This window comes from Canis lupus, chromosome 9 (assembly GCF_048164855.1).
Source record: "Canis lupus baileyi chromosome 9, mCanLup2.hap1, whole genome shotgun sequence".
Lineage (NCBI taxonomy): Eukaryota > Metazoa > Chordata > Mammalia > Carnivora > Canidae > Canis > Canis lupus.
In genome coordinates this window covers 71,291,820-71,312,497 of record NC_132846.1, presented here as the reverse complement: position 1 = coordinate 71,312,497, position 20,678 = coordinate 71,291,820, and the positions used below count along the sequence as shown (strand labels likewise).

The window sequence follows — 20,678 nt, the reverse complement described above, 5'->3', positions numbered from 1 at the left end:
GCAGGAAGGTGCAAGGCCATCACCTATAATGTGTCAAGTTAGACACCACTGAGCCCTGACCTTTGGGCACCCGATGTTTTAAGGAAACACTGGAGACTTTTTACAGTGGAAATCTTTCTTTCTTTTTTTTTTTTTAGTGGAAATCTTTCACATGAATTTTCCCTGTGACTTGGGGAAATATCACCATGATTCATGTTGGTGGCAGACTGACTCACACAGCAGATGCAGGTGGAGAGCTCTGCACCCGGACACGCAGGGCTACAGGCGTGCACTCACCCCGCAACAGCTTTAACATGGGAACCCTGTGCTTTTTCCATGAATTGGAAAACTTTTATAAATGATTTCATGTCATTCACTGAACTCTTTCTAGAATTATGTATCCTGTAAATGGAGCTTTTCCTGAAGAGGGAGAGGGGTACAACACATGCCTAAGGTCCAACACACTTTCTGGGGCTCCATATTTAATGGTGACCTTGTGTTTGCTGAGGGGCTTTAAAGCATCTATTTCCTCTGGTTGGGTCTTTACAAGAAATGTGCTCCATCTTGTCCCATGTCTTCAGCAGCTGCAGGGTGTGATGGATGGAGGGCCAACTCACTCCCAAGTCTACCCAATGCCCATGAGCAATGGGTGGGACACGTTGTTAACACCAGAAACGGTCAACATTTAAGTTCTTAACAAGTGACAACAATGTTCTTTTTGTCTTTCCCAGTGTTTGTACAGCAAGACACAAAACTTTCTAATATATATATAAAACTTATAAAATAGTTTAAAAAATATACAGTTCACCCTTAACGCAGGTTTGAGTTGTGCAGGCCTACTTTTACACAATTTTTTTCAATAAGTTCACTATGTTTATATGTATTTTCTGTTAGCATTTTCTTTAGCTTACTTTATTGTAATAATACAATATACAATACCTGTACGATATCAGACGTGTTAATTGACTGTTCATGTTACTGGTAAGGCTACCTGTCAACTACGAATAGGCTATTCGTAGTTGTTATGGGGGAATCAACAGTTACACAACAGATTTTTCAGTGTGTACGCTGGGGGGGGGGGGCGTTGTGATTGGGACCCCTAGTCCCTATGTTGTTCATGTATATGTATGTTCTACTGAGAAAAGTTCTCCAAATAAACTAAAAAAAAATACAAAGCACTGAAAATCATATCGGAAACCTATTTAAAGATAAATCCTATTTTGAACTGCTTTAATTAAAACAAGATCTTTTGAGACTATACATCTTACCACCAACCTCTGGTGCTATATAAAGGCTAACTAAAACCAAAACCAAAAACCCTCTTCTTAAAATGTTCACAGGACATTAGAAAAACACCCAAGTACCATAATCTTTTGCTTTAGTCCACTGCTGTTTATTTAAAACAGATTGTACTGAAAGAAAACTCTGCATCAAAATTTCTTTAGAGGATCGAAAGATAAAGAAACATATTTTTTTCTTTCTAATTTATCATATCAGAAAACCAGCAAGCTCACTGATTGGAAGCTCCCTTTCTTCCTGAGAACTTTTTTTTTTTTTTTTTTTATTTATGATAGTTACAGAGAGAGAGGCAGAGACACAGGCAGAGGGAGAAGCAGGCTCCATGCACCGGGAGCCCGATGTGGGACTCGATCCCGGGTCTCCAGGATCGCGCCCTGGGCCAAAGGCAGGCGCCAAACCACTGCGCCACCCAGGGATCCCTCTTCCTGAGAACTTTTAAAACCCACCAACACACACTTCTTGCCTCCAGGTCCTCACATACACGGCAAGTGCAAAGAAGAACCAAGCTAAATTGCTGTCCTCGAGTGCTTAATCTAGTTAGGGAGGCAGATCGAGATAAACAAAAGTTGTCCAAGGCAGTATAAAAGTTAAGTGACCGGTAGAGCCAATAACTGTTATATGAATTTAAAAAATGGAAAAAACATGGGCCAAGATGGTGAGAAAAGCTTCCTTTAAATTTCAGAATAAATGAACCTGAGCTGGAACTCAGATGACAAAGGGAGTAAGGGGGGGCAATGAGCATGTAAAGGGCGTTCAACAAAACAAGGCTTGGGGGGCTCCTGGAGACACTTTCTAGGGTCCGTGCTTTTACAACACAAAGACATGATTTGCCTTTATAACCATCATTATGCCAATTTTTCACAGGCTGCAAGGAACAGGATATCAAAACAGACAATGCAGGAACAACTCAAAAAGCCAGCTAGCTTCTATGAAGCCAGACATGAAAGGAATTTGCAAAAACATGGTGCAATGCCATTTTTCTCAGAGAATTTTTGTGAATGGTTAGTTCTCGTAAAAACATGCTGCTTATGTCAACATGTACTGGGTGTGTTACTATTAGATGAATTCATGAATATTCTTACAATTTGTTTTAATTTCTAGTAAGAAAAGTTATCAGCTAAAGCTGACCTAAATAAAAGCTCTTCGGGGTCCTAATTTTTAAGAGTGTAAAGGGGTGCTGATGCTCTTTAGGTTTGAACATTGCTATTCTAAAGGAGGAATGTGTGTCAGGCATGATTTGCAAGTGAACGTACATCCTCTGTGGAGAGGTTTTCCTAGGACAGTGGTCTCACCGGGGGCTCTTTTGCCCTCCAGATGTCTGGGAATGTCTGGAGGCACTGTGGGTTTGTCAAAACTGGAGGGTGGGGGGGGGACCAGTGGCATCTTGTGGGGAGGGCCGAGAGTGCTGGCAAACCTCCGCCAGTGCGCAGTCTGCAGGGCAGCCCTGCGGGAAGCATCTGGAACATGTGTCAACAGCCCTGAAGGTGGGGTGCCTGTTCAGTACAGCAGATCTCACCTGGGAGGTACTTTAGGGTCTGCCCAGTGCCCTGCTTGTCATATGGAGCAGGAGCGAGCCCTGGAAAGGGATGGGAAGCTCACAGAATCTGCCCCTAACTCACATGCCCTCCAATCCACTGCTGATTATCCCCTCTGCAGAGCCTCTGTCCTGAACACCAGGACTCTAAGCAAAGACGATGCAGCGTGGCTGGGAAAGTGGGCCAAGGCTTGGTGATCAAAAGCAGGAAATTCTACCCCTATATGTAATAGTTACTTAGGAATTGAAAAAAAAAATCTTAAAGTACTGGTTCTTTGGGTCCTGAGTTTCACTGGAGTCCGGTTTAGGGTTGTGTGGAGAAAAAGTGGGAAGAGAATGATGGGCAATGAATGTGGCGGGAAAGCCCCCCGCCCCGCAAGAGCCCGGGCTCAGAATTCAGCCTGTAGACCGTGGCTTTGGTGTTATAGGGGAGAAGAGTTGGGGACTCTCATTGCAGGAGGTGATGATCACAGCTGCCTCCCCAGGAAACACACCAACCAACAAACCACTTCCACTGTCCTCCGGCACTCAAGTTAAAATTCCTGCTACACAGCCGAGACTACAAAGTCCAATTTTCTTAAAAAGATACTCTTCACAAAAATGTTATCTATGTTACCATGTAATGGGTGTTGTTGTTAGATGAATTACTATTATTGAAATTTCAGTTTTAATTTCTGAGACATAAGTCTACCAGCTACACCTATGGGACTTCAGTAAGCCTGGCCCCTGCTCTCTGCAACACCAAGGTGGGTTGGAGGGGAGGCAAAGGGACAGATCATAGAGAGAAAAATGTCATTACTAAAAGTAGAACATGTCAAGATAAGCTAACAAGTTGGGGAGAGGACCATTCAAGTTTCTTTCAAACAACAGATGTTATGTACGAGTTGCTGTAGAGACTTTCAAACAAAGCTAAGCTGAAGCAGGACATAAAATTCGTGACCAGAGAACAACACTCAAAACAACCTTTAATGTGCTTAAAACAAATCACTTTACAAAGACTATTAACACTTTTAAAAGCAAACTGGACACAGTATACAAATTAAAACTACACAAAAAAATTACTGTGGCACGGTCTGATCTTCCAAAATGGACTTCACAAACCTGAGCAATTTATTAAGATTCTGGATATTGATAAAACATGCCTAGTTATGTTTGCACAGCTCTGAAGGTTACACTGAGAACAGGTGCTCAGAGCTGAGTTCTCCAACTTCCTGTTCCCCAGGAGCCCACCTGCAGCCTCACTCCCCAGAAGCATATCATGAAATAGACCCATTAGGACTGGGCAAACTTTGGTTTCCAGGACACATGTGGGTAAGTCAAATTTAAACATCCTACTTGAAAGAGAAGAGAATAAAACAAAACAAAACAAACATATCGATACACATCATTCAAGGAAGCAAGAAATTTCTAGAAAAGTGTGCACAGCAGCAGCTATGACCTTTAATAGTATTTTGTTACATCAGAAGATATTCTCTGCCACACATCCTGCAGGAAAAATTTCTTTCTTTCAAGAGGGGCCATGCCTCATCTATCCCATATAGTTAAAAATGGCCAAATCTGAGACTCATCATATTTTTAAAGGTGAGGTACTAGGGCCACAGAAGTCAGGTGACATCACTTAGTGGCAATCAGGAGTCAGCATTTTTACTACCTAATCCCCAGGTGAAAACACTTGCCCCTCATCCTTCCGACTAACCTCCCCAGGCTGTCTTTTTTTTTTTTTTTTTTTCCCCAGGCTGTCTTTTAAGAAAAGAGCATTCTGCAGTTCCACGAGACTAGGTTACAGCCAGCCAGAATTTTAGTACAAGGACTTTCCCATTCTTGAAGTGGTGTGTTAAGTCAAACCACCACAGGCCAGGTTCTGTTCTGCTTTTCTCTGTTGAGGTGATTTCCCAAAAGCCTGGCTACTCTGCCCTGGATGGACACCTGTTCTGTGTGGCCCTCGGGCTGGGAAGCCCTGAATATGGTAACTGCTCTCACACAGGTGAGTTCATGGGTGGAGCCGAGGGAGAGCCAGCTGTGAAAGTAGCGTGACATTGAACAGGTCTGAAAAGCAGCACGGGAATAGCAGTCCTATTTGAATTGTTCAGGTTAAAATATTCATGTTCAGAGTAACGTTGACAGGAGAGGGAAAGAGTGCACAATGAGGGTTTCATGCACCTGAGTGGGTCAATCGTATTTGGTCACTGCGTGGAACCAGATATGAAGTGAGATGAAGGCTGAGAAGCAAAACAATTAAAAACAAAACAAAACAAAACAAACCAGGCTCAACCCAAAGTTCATATGAGAATATTGAAGTGCCTCAATTTGTGTTCCCGCAAAAATAATTTACACAGTGACCTGCCAACTGTCATGCTTAACATGCCATGTTGCCTCTGGGATCCTTATGAGGAAGTAGTGAAGGGCCCACCATTTCAGTATTTTTCAGTGGTAATTTCAAGCTCTGTAGCTCCAGCTCTTAGTAGCACTAGAAAAAATACAAAAAGACAAGTGGGGCATCACACTCAGGCACTGCAGGCCACACCTCAAGAGTCTTAAGCATCTGACAGTCTAGGAACCCAATCCACCTTAAAAACACGCATTCTAATTATGAGCGGTTTCATTATCTCTGAGTTAACTGATAGATTTTTGAGGTTCAGACTCAAAATCATTCATCCTTAGAGTCACGTTCTCTCTGCTACAACAGGAATAAATGAACCATACACACTGATATTCTTTGTCACACCAGCAGTGAGAGGAGACAGGTACGTAAGCAAGAAAGGTTTGGGGGAGGGCTGGGAGCCTTAGCAGTTTTAGTGAAATATCAGTAAACAAGAAAAAAGAAAATACACCCTCGCGGGGTGGCCAAATTTCATTTAAGTCAATGTAGTCAAAAAAGTGACACGGAAGGAAGCAAGTCAAAAGCAGGAATACCACAGTAAAACGTGATTATGTGCTAAAATAAAGGGCAGGGAAAGACTGGCATGGATAATCCCCAACTACTGATATTTAAGAAACCTTTGGATTTCTGTTTTTTTTGCTTTGGGGAGGGTGACAGATTTGCTGGAACAGACCACCTGCTCAAGAGGACGGAGGCTTGGAATGCACCAAATGATAAGGAAAAGATACCCCCCTCCCTCCGCCGGGTTAAGGAAAAAAAAAAAAAAGGCTACTGCCTATAATCAGCAGTTAACTGTGTTTTCCAGACGACTCTGAACTCATTCTAATTCGACTTATAAGAAGGGGTCTGACACTTGCAAATTAATGTCATCTGTGATAAGACCAGGGACCTCGATGATCCAGCTCTGGAGAACGTGACAATCAAGCAATTCTCCGCTACCAATGATCCAAAAGGGCCTGTCAGCTCTGCCTGGGTCCAGACGGCTCCAGAATCCTTAGCCTGAGGTTCTAGTTCAACAACTACTCACAAGGAAGAAAAGGCAAAGTGCTGACTCTGCAAATATTCTCAAAGCACAACTGTGCCAAACAATGACATCAACCCCACTAGGTAGACACAGTCCTCACGGAGCCCACAGGTGAGAAGGGAAAGAAGTCAGAACTGGCCAATGGAGAGAGGAAAAAAAAAAAAAAACAAGTGAAAAGATGAGGGAGGATTGTAAACAGTAAGGTACCAACACTACTGGGGAAAGAGGCTCTGGGAATCGGACATCAACAGAGGAGCCAGTGTGAGACTGAAGCAGCGAAGACCGCACCAGGGTAGCAAAGGTGATGGAAGGAGGAGCCACGGAGAGGGACGGACCTGACCTGGCGGCTTGTGAAGGAAGGAAGGGGAGGGTCTGAAAGCTAAAACGAGCCTGAACAACAGTGGTGAAACCAGTCTCTGCAGGAGGGCTGCTGCCTATGAGGTGGGGGTTAGGAACTTAATACCAGCCGCCCAGATTACACCTTCCATCTCTCTTTTCCCAGCCCGAGATATTAAAAACTGAAAGAACTGACGTTTCAGGTCATGAGAAAGACTACGAGGAAAAACTCATGCAGGGAAACGTTCTAGAAGAGCCTGGTTTCCTCCACACTGTTTTTCTGCCCTTAGAGTTAAAACGTGTTCATGAAGGGGGGGGGGGGGGGGGAGGGAAAGGGAATATCGGAGAGCAGTTACCTCTGATTCTATTATGTCTTGTCCTTCTTTTGAACTTTTTCCACTTTTCCCTGCTTTTGGTGATTCCTGGGAAACATCAAGCAAATCAATTAGGCTTCTCGGTTTTTCGACGGCTACCCATCAGATAAGCCAAAGCGCGGCTTTAAAAACGGACTCGCGCTGTTTAACCGGCGCTCCGGACCATTTTAATCGGTACCATCGAGAAATCCCGACTCCTGTTGGAGACACACCAGGGCGAGGCGACTCCCCCGCCCCCAGATTCAGACCCTCCCTGTTTGCTCGACGTGTGCTTGGCGTCGGAAACTTGAGGCAGGAGCCGAGAAGCGCACGTCTGCGGGGTCCCCAGCACATCCCTTCCGGGCCTCGCACCCTAAACCCCGAGAGCTGGGATTTCGGGCGGGATCCGAGGCGCTGGCTACCGGGCTCCACCTGGAGCAGCAACGTACCCCCCACCCCCAGATGCAACGCAGCACACTCACAGCCATCACCGCCGCCACCCGGGATAATAATAGTATTTCAGAGCGTCCCCCCGGAGAGGAGGCAGGTCTTCACCGCAGCGGGGAGCGGGCTCCATGGGCTCCCCTCCTCCGGCCCGGGGTCCCTCCAGCCCCCGCCCCGGGCCAACCACCTCCGGCCGCACCTGCCCCCGCCCGCGCCCCCGCCCCGCGCGCCGCCCCCGCCGCCGCCCCCGCCCCGCACGCCGGCCCGGGCAGTCGCGACCCCGCAGCCCGGGCGGCGCCCCCGCGCCCTGGGACCCCGCCCCGCGCGGCCCCTGCCCCTCCCCAGGCGGCCGGCGGCCCGGGCCCGGACTCACTTTCTCCTTCTTGTTTTTATTCGGCATGGCTGGTGCTCACCGCCGCCGCCTGCGCCCCGCAGCAGCAGCAGCAGCAGCAGCGCCCCCGCCCCCGCCCCCGCCCCGGCCGCCGCGACCCCCGGCCGCCGCCGCCGCCGCCGCCCGGGGACCGAGTTGCTCGCTCGCCCGCACTTCCCCTTCTCCAGGCTCCCACAGGCTGCGGCAGCCGCGGCGGCGGCGGCGGCGGCGGCAGCGGCGGCGGCGGCGTCTCTCCGCCCCTCCCCCGGCCCGCCCCGCCCCGCCCCTCCCCCCGGCCCAGGCCCCGGCCCCGGCCCGCCGCCCCCGCCCCGCCCCGCCCCCGCGCCGGCCCCGCCCCCCGGCTCCAGGCCGCTCGCCATTGGCCGACGCGCCCTCACGTGCCCCAACGCTCCCCCCGAGGCCCCGCCCCCGCGCGCGGCCCCGCCCCCGCGGCCCTCCTCCCCGCGCCGCGCCGCGCTCCGGCTCCCGGGGCCTCGTCGGCGGTGCCTGTGTGCCGCGGCGGCCACGGGGCGGCCGGGGGAGCCGAGCCCAGGCTGGGAAGCGGGCGTGGGGCTGCGCGCGGCGCAGGCGCGGGACGGAGACAGCAGGGGGCGAGCCAGGCGTGCAACAGGCACGCTTGAAACGGACGGCAGCAACTACTGCAGCCGGCGGGACGTGGGCAGGCGCGACCGGAGGCCTCCGGACCTCGCCGCCGCCGCCGCCGCCGCCGCCGCCGCCGCGCTAGCCAGGCTCCCAGGCGCCCGCGCGCCGGCGCACAGGACGGGATGCGGAGGCCCGCGGCCGCGCGAGCGGCGGTTTCGCTGGACCCCCGCCGGCCCCGCCCCCGGCCGGAGGCCCCGCCCACACGGCGCCGGAGGCCCCGCCCCCGAGCCCCCCTCTGTCTCCCCCCACGTCTGGCCCCGCCCCTCAGGTCAGGCTCCCGCTGCGCCAATGGGGTTTGAGTTTACTCTTTGCTTTGGCTTGAGCGTAAACCACGTGAGGAGGCTTCTGCCTCGTGACCAGGGCGTCACGTGACGCCCCTCTCCGCGCTCGCCGCTCTGGGGCCCGGCGCTCTCCCGGGGAAGGAGGGCGACTCTGATGAGCTACTAACGCAGCGTGTCTGGTGGCACAAACTCCGGGGACCGCTCCTGAGAGGCGTGGAGGCTCGTCGCCCAGAAATGTGTAGGGCGATGAGGCGCTGGGACTGGACGGGCTCCCGTGTGACGGGCGCGGCCACGCCCCTGCCGCCCCGGGGGCCCGGCTGGATCTTCTTGGAGATCGTTGCGCCCCGTTGGGCACCCGGTTTTCGCTCTTGAAAGTTGCTAGGCAAAGCATTTTCGGTTATTTTGTTCTTCGCCGCGACGGGAGGGCTAACAGAAGAAGGAGAAGGAAAAGATCTAAAGTGAGGAGTGTCGTGGGAGGTCCTGAAAGTAAGTGCTGCCCGCAGGTGTCTGAATCCGCGTCTGCAGGCGGGTGTCGGCAGGTGAACGGCCGTTTGTGCACAAGAGGCGGTTTTAAGTGGTTTCATCGTTGCTCAAAAACAAATAGTTAAAAAAAACAACAACAGGGGGTGTAGAAGAGTGTCCTCCATTAACTTAGTTACGCTTCATTTTTAAAATAAAGCACATGCTAGCGTACATCCGTATCAGAAAGGAGTCGCTCTGCACCTGCGTGTGACCATGAGGCTCTAAGGGAGCCGAGGGTCTTCTCGGAGGCATGTCTGTGCCTCGGGTATCCTCGTGTTGTAGCTCCTGCTGCGTGTCGCGCATCAGTCGCTCAGCAGACATTTGTGTGATGCCCACTGTGTGCAAAGCACGGGGCAGGGGAATCCACCAGGGACAAGGCACTGCCCTTGTCGGCTTGCACGCCCCATCCTGGAGGTAGAAGCAAGAACGCCAGCGATCAGAAGGATGTAGCATTCCGCAAGTCCACGTGGGCTGGGCCGAGAGGGTCTGGCTCAGCAGCACGCGAGAGCCCTGCACAGGAGTATTTTGTCATGGCTAGAGGTGAGAGTCAGAATCGGAAGCCTCTGACTGGTCTTGCCAAGGAATTGGACTTTTTTTTTTTTTTTTTTTTTTTTTGGAATGTGACTTAGGGTCACTGAAGGATATTAAACTGGGGAGTGACATACTCACATGTGCACGAGGAAGACATCTGTGGCAGGCATGTTGGGGGTGGAGTAAAGGCAGCAACCTTTAGGAGAGCAACCAGGATGGAGTTAGGGTCCAGGTGTGTGCCAGGGCATGGCAGAGGCGCAGGCAGCAGGAAAGCCTGCTGGAAGGCAGGTTGTTCCCTAAGTAGCTGCAGTGTGTTCAAGTGGCCAATTTGAGTTCCTGTCCTAAATTTTGATTTACTGGTTCAAACAGGCAGGACAGATGGCCCAGTCAAGAAGATCTAACTGGGGGAAAAAAAAAAAAAAAAAAGGTCTAACTGGAAATAAAAGAAGGAAAGATCTAGGTCCAGAGGCATACAATACTCAGTAATCTTACTTGCCACCAAGCGGACAGTGGTTTGATGTGTGGTGCTATTGAGTTCCAAAGACACCCCCGAAGATTGCCACCTCAAGGCCCAAGAACACCCAAAGAGCTCTGTTAGATGAAGAAAAGCCTCCTGCTTGGCTCTTGAGGAGCTTTGACAAATGCCAGGAGCCAGTTGCTCCTGCTAGCTGGGAGTAAACACCACCCAGTCCCGCAGCACATCATGCCCAGAGTCCTTCCCTAAGCAACTAAAACCTCTAGGGAGATTCTGAAAACTTAAAGTTTCACAGGTTAGTTCTAAAACAATCTATGAACGTTCTAAAAAAGTGTTCTAAATATTTCAACAAGTTTCTAATGCAAGTAGTAAAGAAAAAGGGAAATGATCCCAAAATTAATTTCATTTTCCTGTAAGTGGGATGAAAAACAGTCCCCTCCTTTTTCCCTCCCAAATCCCCAAGTCCAGTGGAAGCAATAAGACAGGACAGAAATAACCCAAGGTGGAGAGAGAATGCCCTTAGAGCATTATAGATGCTGGATAAGGAGGTTTTGGAGAGAGGAGGGCTCCTTCAGAGACGCAGGCAGCAGGAAGCCTGCTGGAAGGCAAGTTGTCCCTAAGTATCTGCAGTGTGTTCAAGGGGCCAGTGTGAGTTCCTGTCCTAAATTTTGATTTACTGGTTCAGGCAGGACAGATGGCCCAGTCAAGAAGGTGTAAGTGGAAATAAATGAAAGAAATATCTAGGTACAAAGGCATACAGGGCTCAAACAAATGGGAGACAGAGAGGAAAGTGTGCTGGGGCTGATAGTCTGGGAGCTGTCCCTATTCCCACTCCTCCCACAAACCCTCAACCTGATGGTTCTTAAATAGGGGTGATTTTGTTCCCCAGGGGACACCTGGCAGTATCTGTACACATTTTTGATGGTCACAACTGGGAGTGTGTGTGTGTAGGGTGCCACTAGCATCTAGTGGTTAGAAGCTAGGGATGCTGCTAAATATCCTACACTGCACAGGGCAGCCCCTCGTAACAAAGCATCCTCCCGCCCCAAATGTCAACAGTGCTGAGATGGAGAAACCTGGGTCTAAACCCACGTCAAACGGATGTGATGCAATCCACCCTTTCCCCTTTGTGGTTACCGAGAGCTGCAGAAGGTAATGGGTGTGAAAGCCAGAACTGTGTTTACAGGCCTCATTTAAGAAGAAATTGTCCATCTGGACAGAACTCTGTAGTTTGCTGAATGTAACACGCACACACAGTCTCTCTCTCTCTCTCTCTCTCTCTCTCTCTTCCTCTCCCTCTCCCTCTCTCATCATTTTTCTGTCCTTGACAGAAAACCTAGAGAAAGAAAAGGTCAGCTGTGTCTTAGAAAGATGAGAGCAACACTCTGCTACAGTCCAGGTCCTGACCGCCTCCCAGGACAGCTGCACTGGCCACCATCAGCGTTAGAGCTGAAAGGTGGTGAGACAGCCTTTCCAAAACCATTCTGAATTGTGGTAAAATACACATAATTAAAAATTCAGGGGCAGTCCCGGTGGTGCAGCGGTTTAGTGCCGCCTGCAGCCCAGGGTGTGATCCTGGAGACGCAGGATCGAGTCCCACATCAGGCTCCTTGCATGGAGCCTGCTTCTCCCTCTGCCTGTGTCTCTGCCTCTCTCTCTCTCTCTCTCTGTGTCTATCATGAATAAATAAAATCTTAAAAAAATAAAATTCACCACGTTATCCATTAAAATGTACAGTTCAGTGCTGGTAAGTATATTCATATCTTCACATCCAATTTTTTTTTTTCATCTTGCGAAACTGAAACAGCCCTCATTCCCTGCTTCACCCAACCCTGGAACCCACCATTCTGCTTTCCATCTCTTTGGATCTGACAACTCTAAGTACCTCGTATAAGAGGAATCATACAGTATTTGTCCTGCTGAGTCTGGCTTATTTCACTTGGTGTAATGTCTTCAAGGTTCATCTGCATCGTAGCATGTGATAGAACTTACCCCTTTTTAAGGCTGAGTAATATTCCATTGTGTGGGTAGACCACATTTTGTTTATCCTTCATCCTTTGATGAACACTTGGGTTGCGTCCACTTCTTGGCTATTGTGAATAATGTTGCTATGAACGTGGGTGTGCGGATACCTCTTTGAGACCGTGCTTTCAAATCATTGGTATATACCCAGAAGCAGAGTTGCTCGGTCATATGGTGATTCTATTTTTAATTTTTTGAGTGTCCTTCATGCTGTTCACAGTGGCTGCACCATTTTACATTCTCACCAACAGTGCACTAGGGTTCCAATTTCTCCACAACTTCAGCAACACTTGCTATTTTATTTTATTTTATTTTATTTTATTTTATTTTATTTTATTTATTTTATTTTTTTATTTTATTTTATTTTATTTTATTTTATTTTAATTTTTTTTTTTTTGATAATGGCTAACCTGACTGGTAGGAGGTGATATCTCATTGTGGTTTTCATTTGCATTTCTCTAGTTATTAGTGATATTGAGCATCTTTTTATATGCTTGTTGCTATTTTTATACCCTCCTTGGGGAAATACCTAGACAAGTCCTTTGTCCATTTTTAAATTGGGTTGTTTGATTTTTTTTTTGTTGTTAAATTGTAGGAGTTCCTTAAATATTCTGGTTGTGAACTCTGGTCTGAATCGTATTTTCTCCCATTCTGTAGGATGACTTTTTAGTCTGTTGATTGTGTTCTTTGATGCACAGAAATTTTAAATTTTGCCGTCGTCCATTTTTCTCTTTTGCTGTTTGTGTTTTTGGTGCTCTGTCCAAGGAATCATTGACAATTCCAACGTCAGGAAGCTTTTCTCCTTTTTTTTTTCTGAGAGTTTTATAGTTTTAGCTCTTATGTTTAGATCTTTGATCCATTTTGAGTCAATTTCAGGTTCATTATTTTGCATGTGAATATCCAGTTTTCCCAAAACCATTTCTTGAACAGACTGTCCTTTTCCCCATGAGTGGTCTTGGCATCCTTGTTGAAGATCATTGACTGTCTATGTGAGGATTTATTTCGGGGCTCTTTATTCTAGTCTGCTCTCTCCCATTGCCTGTCTTTATGCCAGCCTGCTCTTCTGATTACTGTAGCTTTGCATAATATTTTGAAACCAGGAAGTGTGAGGTCTCCAACTTTGTTCTTCTTTTTCGAGATCACTTTGGCTATTCAGGATCCCTTGAGATTCCACATGCATTTTGAGATGGATTTTTCTTTCTTAAAAAAATTCCATTGGGATTCTGATATTGCATTAAATCTATAGATTGCTTTGGGTAGTTTTGATACATTAAGAACATTAAGCCTCTCACGCCATAAACACAGGATGTCTTTCAATTTATTTGTGTTGTCTTTAATTTTTTCAACAATGTTTTACAGTTTCTGGTGCATAAATCTTTTACATGTTAAGTTTATTCTAAAGTATTTTCTTCTTGATGCTATTATAAATGGAATTATTTCCTTAATTTCTTTTTTGGAGTGTTTGTGTTTAGTCCATATAAACACAACTGATTTTTATATATTGATTTTTGTATCCTGCAACTTTGCTGAATTCATCGATTAGTTTTAACCATTTTTTACAAATGGAATTGTTAGGGTTTTCTGTATTGTAAGAGCATGTTGTCTGCAGAGATAAGTTTACTTTTTCTTTTCCAATTTGAATGCCCTTGCTTTCTTTTTCTTGCCTTGTTGTTCTGGTTGGAACAATTGCTGTGCTGAATAGAACCAGTAAAAGTCATCATCCTTGTCTTCTTCCTGATCTTAGAGCAAAAATGTTCAGTTGTTCACCTTTGAGTATAAAGTGAACTATTGGCTTTTTATATATAGCCATTATTGTAATGAAGTAGTTTCATTCTATTCTTAGTTTATTGAGTGTTTTTATCAGGGAGTGTTAAATTTTGTCAAGTGCTTTTTCTGCATCAATTGAGATGATCATGTGTTTTTTTCTTTTATATTGTTGAGTAGTATATTCTAGCAATTGATTTTCGTATGTTGAACCATCTTTGCATTTCAGAAATAAATTCGAGTTGGCCATGATATATAGTCTTTTTAATGTGCTGCTGAAATCTTTTTGCTAGTATTTTGTTGAAGATTTTTGTATTGATATTTGTCAGGGATATTGTCTAAATTTCTTTATTATAGCATATTTGTCAGGCTTTGGCATCATGCTAATTTCATTGAATGAGTTTGGAGGTGCTCTTTCCTCTTGAATTTTTTGAAATAATTTAAGGACTGATGTTAATTCTTCAATTTGTTTGGTAGGATTCACCAGTGAAGATGGTCCCGGGCTTTTCTTTGTCAAGAGGTTTTTGATTGTTGATTCGATGAGATTGTCTTTTCAGGATATATATTTTAACTTCTGCGTCTAAACAAATTTCCCTTCCAGAGGACTAGTCCTTCACTTTCAAAAGTTATGTGCTTTTTATAACCATGTACTTTCCTCAGAAGATTGTTAGAACATGGTTTTGGAAGAGTAAGCTCTGAAGTCATTACTTTATTGCCATGTACATTTTCTTCTTAAATAGAAAAACAAAAACAAAAACAAGCAAACCTTGACAATATTCTCAACTTAACTTGGCATACAATGATTTCTGGTGTCTCCAGATAGCAAATGTACTCAGAAGATAAAGAAGAGTTGCCACCATTTCAGGTATGTAAGAGGACGTGGACTGTGCAGCAGCCTTTATCAAACCATGAGTTCTGACTCACAGTAGACAGATAGATCCAGGACTAATGACAGAAGGTCTTTAATCTGGTAAGCGCCCAGATAGGGAGGTCAACAGGCCCTGGCAGCTGCGAATTCATGGGAAAGGCAGAGAATTGGTACAGAGGATCCCAAGTCCTGCCACTTGCTGTTTGCACATGTTGTGCAAGTTTGCAGGGCTGAGTTTCTGTGGTTTCTCAAAGTTGTGATAACCTACCTAGGCTAGAAAAAAAAAACCAAACAGTTGGACCCAGGATTCCACCAACTGGCCCAACAGGGCTCCTAGAGTCCTCAGGGGTGTTCCTCAGTGAACCTGTGATGTGCCAAAACAGCACTGACTTTGAAGTTAGAGCCATCTCCCACTTTCATCCATCTCTCCAGCCACCCATTCATTCTTTACTGAGCCTTACTAGCCATGTCTTGTTCACTTAATCACTATGGGGCTTGGCTCCCTCATCAACTCCATGGAGATTAAAAATGCCCCCTTGAAGGCCAGGGAGAAATGGGATGGGGATGAAGGAGTGTACCTGTTGTGATGAACACCAGATGATGTACAGAAGTGTTGCATCACTATATAGTACACCCGAAACTAACATCACACTGTATGTTAACTAGAATTAAAATAAAAATTTTAAAAAATGCCCCCCTTGAAGATCTTTGTAAGAGATGAGAAAAAACTTATATAGAGTTCCCAGCGCAAGGTCTGGTCAGAGCTGGCTTCATGGGTCTGTGACCTGTGTGGTCACTCTGGGCCACGTGCAGAACGCACCATGCTTTGGTTAATGCTCAGACATTATCATCTTGAAATTATTACTGTTTTTGGACAAGGGGCCCCACATGTGTTTGTGGAAGTTCCTTCCAATTTACAAAAAGCTGCAAAAATAAAGTCAGTGGAGAGAACACCCATATACCTTTTACTCAGATTCATGTATTGTTAACATTTTACCCCATTTGCTTTGTCTACAATTTTTTTTCTGATTCATATAAGTCACTTGTATTATGGCGCTTTCTCCCCAAATACTTGAGTCTGTATGTCCTAAGAATAGGGACATTCTCTTATATAAGCGTGACACATGAGTTTGCATTGATACAATACCGGAACCGACATCTCACATTCTAGTTTTGTCAGTTGACCAAGGTAGACCTTCCACCACACTGTTTCCCTCCAGTGTAGGATCCAGCCCCCAGGGTTAGGTGTTGCCCTGAATGGTCATGTCTCCTTAGCCTCCTTCAATCTGGAATTTTTCTATAACCTTTCATTGTCTTTATTGATGCTAACAATTCATTTTTTTATTAAAACTTTTAAAAAATTAATTTTTTTTTCAAGTCTGCTACATGCCCAGTGTGGAGCCCAACATGGGGCTTGAGCTGATGACCCAGAGATCAAGACCTGAGCTGAGATCAAGAGATGCTTAACTGACTGAGCCACCCAGGCGACCCTGATACTGACATTTGAAAAGAGTACAGCTCCTCCTCCCATTTTATATTTGAACATTCCTCATTTCCGTTGTCTGATGTTTCCTTTGATTTGCTTGAGGTTGTTGCATCTTTCTCGAGATCATGCTTCTGGAGACAGCAATGCCCTCAGCTTTTCATGGTGACTCCAGATGCTGGCCTGAGTCAAAATTTTGAAGCAAGAGCAAGTTTTCCTTGGGTGACCCTGACGTCCCTTTGTGCCTTCCTTTCCTGCCTACGTAGCCCTAATGCAAATCTGCTCTATGAGAAGAGTGTGTAACGCATCTATGCTGAGATAGAAGTAGGACCGTTTGGACCATCTTTCTGTGCTTTACCCTTTTGATCTGCATGAGCTCTGTCCCCGGCATGCACACAGCACTGCTTGGGCTTCCTCCGTGCCAAGGAATAGGAACCGCTCTAAGCTAACTTAAAGAAAAACTGGGGGCACCTGGATGGTTCCGTGGGTTAAGTGTCTGACTCGATCTCGGCTCAGGTCTTGATCTCAGGGTTGTGAGTTCACGCCTCACATTGCGCTCCATGGAGCCTCCTTAAAAAACAAACTGGAGGTCGGATGAGGGAGTCAGCCATGTCAGGTATCAGGAGAGAGCATTGCAGCGTAAGGACCAACCAGTGCAAAGGCCCTGAGGCATAAATTGACATCGGCAATGCAGTCTGACTTAGACCATGAAAGCGTCGCTTTGGCTGAAGGGCAAGGGCAGATGTGTATGAGGGTGGGTGGAAGAAGCTGGGATGCTAATTGGCAGCTTTCACAGCAATCGTGGCTGGGCATCAAGTTGACTTGAGCTATTTTTTCCATCATAAATTGCTGCTGGTACTGACTGGATAATTTCACGTCCTCATTATTTTCGGGCTCATTCTGCTGCTGAGATGACACTGACCAGCATGGTAATACTGTAAGCATTTTACAGACTGCCGCCTGAATTGGCTTTGACGTGATGGGGAAGGCCTCATTACAGCCGTGTGCCTTTTCTTTTTTCAAAATCTAACTTGTGCCAAAAGGAAAATACAGATTGCGCAGATTTGGGCAAGCACAGGTAAACAAGAGAAAGAAATGTTCATAATTTTTTATAACCCCATCTTCTGAAGACTGCTTTCCCTGTCTTGTGTATGTGTTTCCAGTTTTTTCCCAGTACATATATGTTTGTGTGTGTGTGTGTGTGTGTGGCATGAATGTGATCACACTAACCCTGCAGTTCCACAGCTGAACTGTGAGTCATGGCACCAAGACTTGCTCCTGCGGCTCAGTCTGTGGACCCTCCTGCCCAGGAAATGGGCTTTCTCTGGAATCTCCTGCCCCCGTATCACAATCCCCTTCATCCCCCTTCCTCATCAGAGCCCCTAATCTCTCCCTCTGTTGAGCCCCAGAGCGGGCTCCTCTCTGAGACCATATGTGCATCTCACACCGCCCACCACCACGTTGCTGACGTAGAGACCCTCCAGGGGCACGAGGGGCTCTAGTCCAGGGTCATCCTCCAGCCCTGCGTCTCTGACTCTGCCAGAGTCTCCTGTTTGCATCTCTGGGCTGGTGGATGTGGATGCCCTGACTCAACGTTGGTGGCCAAGGGGAGCCTTGGCTCAGACTCTCCTTCCAGATCTTTCCACCACTGGCTGCCTTGGGTGGAACATCCCTTGTTCTGACCCCTGGGGTCTGGCCCCAGTCTCCTCAGTCAGCATCCTGGTTTGGTCATCTACTCCCCAGAATAAAGAGTTGAAGTATCAGGAGTCTTTTCAGGGGCCCCCTGGACATCCATCGATTTCTCCCCTGATCAATTCTGCCCACTGTTGTCAGCGGCCTTCCTCTGACACGGGCTGGATCGGGTCACATCCATCTTCATCTTCTACGGCACCAGCAAGACAAATTGAACTCTGAGGCGTGCCAGGAGGGCCCTGTGAGCTCTGCCCCCACCTGAGCTCCATCCACCGCCCTCCCGGTTACCCCCCATCCCGCCACCAGCGTGGTCTGCTCTGCCTCCACCTGTGCTGGGCTTCCCCAGCCTCCTGACCTGTTGAAATCCTTCTTGTTCTTCAAACTCGGCTCAAAGTCCACTCCATCCCTGCCACTTGTCCCCTTCTCCTCTGGGAGCCACTCCCTTTTCTGTGGCTTCAAGCTCCTCTTAGCACCTGTCAGCCTTATCTGGCATTCTTGTGGGCTGCTCACCTGTCCACTCCCCATCTCTTGCCTGGGATCTCTCGCCTCTTGTGTGCTGGGCTCACTACTTCAGCCCGCTGTGCAGAGCCAGGCTGGGTCCGCACGCCAGCTCTCTACTTCCTATTCCCCACCGCAGGGAACGGCTGGACCTCTAGCCACGGTTGCCACATCTGTAAAATGGGCATAATATTTGTGCCTCCTGTAGACATCGGAATGAAAAAGACAAGGTGTGACTGAATCTCTCTCCCTGATGCATCTGTAACTCTGTTAGGGGCAGGAATCCCAGCACATGCATCTCGGTCTCCCCACCCCTCCCACCCCACCGTACCCCTCCCCTTCCGAGTACCGTGTGTGGTATGCAGAAGTCGCTCAATCAACGATCGTGGAACTGAGCTGTCAGGCAAGTCGTGTGCTCCTTGCATGAAAGATGCTTCCTGTATTCCCATGGCACCTGGCATATTGTAGCCGCTCAGTAAATGTGTTTCACACTGAACATGAGGGTGCATTCCTCTGGAACTTGAAGCCATGGCCTCACTATGTGTCAGCACGTTGTGGCCAACTGCTGACTCATGCTGGTTTCCTTGCATCCCGCAGGAGCAACGAAAAGTGGCATGAAGGGAAAGAGGGGCCATATGCCCAACAGATCTTCCCTGAGATGCTCGGCGTCTATAATTATTCACTGTTTGCAGGGAAAAGATGGCATTCTAATTTATGCGCTTGGCATTCTCGTTCTTGTCGTGCCCAAAACCTTTCTGCCCGGCATCACTCAGTGTCCACCCGCCGCAGAGGCTGCTTTCACCACAAATATTTGCCCTTCCCTTCCCTTCCTTTTCTCTCTTCTTTCCTTTCCTTTTTATTGAAGAATAAAGCAGAGCTCTCAAAAGACCAGTTTAAAATAATTTCCAGAGGTATTTGAATTATTAAGATTCTGCATGAAGCATCACATGAAATGCCTTTAATCTACAGTAGGCTACACCAGAGACGTGACGTAACTTCAAAACACGCTCCAAAGCCATGATCTGCCCCGTGCAAGGTGGGGTGAGTCCGCGAGAGTGCGCCAGATGCTGTCACTCGGAGCCCAATATCCTACACCCCACAAAACGAGGCTGGCCTGTGGTGGCACAAAATAAACGAGGCTATTTTGGACCCAAACTATGATTAGTTTTTCTGGATGTTGCTGAAGGCTATAAAATACTCAGCCCACCCACATATGACTTGTATGCTGAATAACCTGCAGCTGTTACAAATCCATATTAAATCAATTTTATGGGCATTTATTCAGTACCTACTCTGTGCTTGATGATGAGCCAGGGGCCGTGAGGACTCCTGGCTCCACTTGACAGGTGGACTCTGAACTGTGAGGACTCCATGGGCTCCACTTCACGGGTGGCTGGAGAGGGGCTCATGTCAGGGGCAAATAGAGGACATCGTGAAGTCGGTCCTGCAGACCCAGGCACCCAGACTCAGGCCCTGGCACACAGTAGGTGCTCCATGGTTGCTCCTGGCATGAATGAATTGACAGCACTCACCCTGTCCAGCACCTCCATGTGGTTATCTCATTCTGGGATGTCAACAGGGCAGGTGTATTAGTGTCCCAGGGCTGCTATTACAAAATGCCACAAAATGGGGTCCTTAAACAACAGGAATGTATTGGCTTACAGTTCTGGAGCCGAGGGGTGTGAAATCAAGGTGTCAGTAGGCTTGCCTCCTGAGGGCCTTGAGGGAAGGAGGTGTCCCAGCCCACCCCCCGCTGGCTTGCAGATGGCCATCTTCTCCCTATGTCATCCCACTATCCGTGTGTATCTGTGTCCCAGCTTCTCATCCTTTAAATTTTTTAATTTTTTAATTTTTTATTTATGATAGTCACAGAGAGAGAGAGAGAGAGGCAGAGACACAGGCAGAGGGAGAAGCAGGCTCCATGCACCGGGAGCCCGACGTGGGATTCGATCCTGGGTCTCCAGGATCGCGCCCTGGGCCAAAGGCAGGCGCTAAACCGCTGCGCCACCAGGGATCCCCCCAGCTTCTCATCCTTAAGAGGACACCAGTCCTATTGGATTAGGACCCACCCTTATGACCTCATTTCAATTTTTAAAAAATATTTTATTTATTTATTCATGAAAGACACACACAGAGAGGCAGAGATGCAGGCAGAGGGAG

At 47.5% G+C, this 20,678-nt stretch overlaps 1 protein-coding gene and 1 long non-coding RNA gene across 11 annotated transcripts in view; one reads left to right on the top strand and one right to left on the bottom strand.

The window, feature by feature from the left end:
- The window catches only part of PPP2R5C (protein phosphatase 2 regulatory subunit B'gamma), a 123,374-nt gene extending 115,522 nt beyond the window's left edge, over window positions 1-7,852 (bottom strand). For 7 of the 9 annotated variants that reach the window (XR_012037253.1, XR_012037251.1, XR_012037252.1 and 4 more), the window contains exons 1-2: window positions 7,723-7,852; window positions 6,909-6,974 (exon numbers count right to left, since the gene is read on the bottom strand). Coding sequence is in view for 6 of the 9 variants with exons in the window: in XM_072839973.1 (XP_072696074.1) it covers window positions 6,909-6,974; window positions 7,723-7,749 (93 nt within the window). In the remaining 3 variants the exon portion in view is untranslated. Of the gene's footprint in view, window positions 1-6,908; window positions 6,975-7,387; window positions 7,554-7,722 lie in introns of those variants that run through there. The other 2 variants (XM_072839976.1, XM_072839972.1) reach the window with 2 other exon arrangements.
- Window positions 7,853-8,726: 874 nt separating this feature from the next.
- The window catches only part of LOC140640493 (uncharacterized), a 28,455-nt gene continuing 16,503 nt past the window's right edge, over window positions 8,727-20,678 (top strand). For both annotated transcript variants that reach the window (XR_012037248.1, XR_012037247.1), the window contains exon 1: window positions 8,727-9,149. This is a non-coding gene — a long non-coding RNA (uncharacterized lncRNA). The remainder of the gene's footprint in view (window positions 9,150-20,678) is intronic.